Here is a 2494-nt window from a genome sequence, read left to right as displayed (position 1 = left end):
TGGACAAACGTTCCGGTTTGTCGAACAACGCAGTATAAATCGGGCTTTAGGGTTTTTTCCCCGGCTCCGGTGAAAGCGCGTCTGTGTGCTGCTGCCCGAGCTTAAATAAAACATGATAAATATGACTTTAAGTGAGTGTTGGTGATGTTTCTGTACATGTACTTACCACCCCCCCCCCCCCCCACACTCACACTGTGTTTAAGACCATGACCCCCCCTAGTTCATCCCAGAAACAAACACATCACTTTGTTCCATTCATGTCAGAAAGCTGGGCCGTGGACCACCAGAGTTCCAAATGGACCCTTACGGGTCTGTAACTCTAAGAGTGTACAAATGGAACCAAATGGACCCTTACAGGTCTATAACTCTGAGAGTGTACAAATGGAACCAAATGGACCCTTACATGTCAGTAACTCAGAGTGTACAAATTGAACCAAATGGACCCTTACAGGTCTGTAACTCTGAGAGTGTACAAATGGAACCAAATGGTTCCATTTGTACACCCTCAGAGTTAAATGAATGCTGAGGATTTTTATAAAGTGCAAATTGGTGACCCAGGATAGTTTAGTTCAGTGAGTCTCAACCTTCTTAACTTCCAGGACCCCCAGCTTGATAAGCACGAGGCCCAGACCCCCCATTTGATATCATATTTGATCTCTGGGGGGCCGCCAATCGACACTGTAAAAGCCTTGGTGTAATTTACACAGACCCATGAGGGTCCATTTGGACCCCCTGGCGGTCCTCGCACCCCACATTGAGAAACAATGCCCTAAGCGTTTGAAGAGGAGTTTTTTTTGTTTTGTTTTTTTGCCTGGGTGGGCGGGGTCAAGCTGGCTGTCAGAGCAGAGGAGCAGGGATGGGGGTGGTGGACTGGGATTGGACGGAAGGGAAGAGGAGAGAGCCATGGCCAATCAGATGGGCTCCCTGAAAGCCCCCCGGGCGGCGCTCGCGGCGGCGTTGGCGGTGGCCGTTTGGACCGTCTTGTTGGTCATGACGCCCGTGGCGAACTCCGCCTGGGCCTTCTCGAAGCTGGCGCCGGTCGTGCGGTACATCCCGTGGACCTGCCGGCGAGCCACAGCCAACCAGGAGAGAGGAGAGAGGAGAACAGAATGAAAGAGATGAAGAAAGAGGGAAAAAAGAGAGAGGGATAGCGAGGGAGAGGGATAGAGAGAGAGATGAGAGATATATAGAGAGAGAGATTTTAAAAAAGCAGCGCATTAGATGAATAAACCCTTATTAGACCAGGGGTCTTCAACAGGGGGGTCCGGGACCCCTAGGGGTCCTCAGAGTTACTACAGGGGGGCCGCCACATTTTTGTGTGATAGGATTTTTTAACCGCTTGAACCCTAGCATCCCTTTTCTGAGGAGAACTTTAGCCAAAAATAGCAGATCTACAAGGTCACAACGCCTCGCGCTGCGAGGCGTTGTGAGCTATGATCGGCTATTTTTAGCAAAGAGGTTTGGTGTAGAGGGGAATAAGAGCAGATGAAGTAAAAAAAAAAAAAAAAGTTTAATCTGAAACACAATTTTATCCAATGTAGAGGGGGTCCCTGCTTCATCTCTCTCTCAGCTAGGCGGTCCTTGGCCTGAAAAACGTTGAAGACCCCTGATATAATGAACATAATGAAATACCAGTTTCTTAACCACTATAAAGAGGGTGCAAGCTATGTGTCTTTGCCATTTAAATAAGCTCTGTATTGTGATAGTAATCATTGTTATAGAGTGTTTGTTCATTAACAGGGGTCTCCCCGTCTCTACAGCTCTTTAGCAAACAGCACATACATTTTCAGGTCAGGATACCAATATCATCCAATCAGGAGAGAGAACCCTTCAACTGTATAGTGTTTCAGTCCTGGAGAGACCCCAGTTAGTGCACGTTAACAAATACAATATCACTATCCACTGCAGTGAAAATAGCCAATCTACAAGCTCACAACACGTCGAGATGAGTCGTGTTGTCAGCTTGTAGATCGGCTATTTTCGTAATAAATATGTATTCTGGTTAAGCGCGTACCCTTTTAAACATGATGAGGGACATGACGGCCAGCGAGGTGAAGAGGATGGCGATGAGGATCATCATGATTCCGACGGGAATGCTTTTATTCAACGCCATCAGAGCTGAGATCCAGCCACTGAGGACGCAAAACACACACAAACACACACACACTATTGTCATCCACACAATGAAGTAACACTATTCATTAACCCATGAAGACCGGGAACGCATCTGTGTCATTTTAAGGTTTCTTTGGGCTATTCAAAAATAGCAGATCTACAAGCTCATAGCCCGGCACCGAGTGCTATGAGCTTATAGATCTGCTATTTGTTGAAAAATCTTGAAAATTTGAGCCAATCTTTGAATATATATATTTTTTTAAAGCGAACATTTGTAACTCAAATCTTTGCTTCTGGGGATTCTACAAATGTCTTCTAAATCCTAACATTCTTCTTCTTTAGTTAAAAATTGTTTGCTTTAAAAAAATATGTACACAAC

At 45.7% G+C, this 2494-nt stretch overlaps 1 protein-coding gene across 1 annotated transcript in view; it reads right to left on the bottom strand.

Annotated features, from left to right (window-relative positions):
* Positions 1 to 204: 204 nt before the first annotated feature.
* LOC308077894 (secretory carrier-associated membrane protein 1-like) overlaps positions 205 to 2494 on the bottom strand; it is a 31434-nt gene continuing 29144 nt past the window's right edge. The window contains exons 8-9 of the mRNA XM_080418872.1: positions 2015 to 2132; positions 205 to 1061 (exon numbers count right to left, since the gene is read on the bottom strand). Coding sequence (XP_080274998.1) covers positions 912 to 1061; positions 2015 to 2132 — 268 coding nt within the window. The 3' untranslated portion in view covers positions 205 to 911. The remainder of the gene's footprint in view (positions 1062 to 2014; positions 2133 to 2494) is intronic.

Source organism: Gymnoscopelus braueri (genome assembly GCF_963280865.1).
Source record: "Gymnoscopelus braueri genome assembly, chromosome: 22".
Lineage (NCBI taxonomy): Eukaryota > Metazoa > Chordata > Actinopteri > Myctophiformes > Myctophidae > Gymnoscopelus > Gymnoscopelus braueri.
This window is presented reverse-complemented; position numbering and strand designations above follow the sequence as displayed.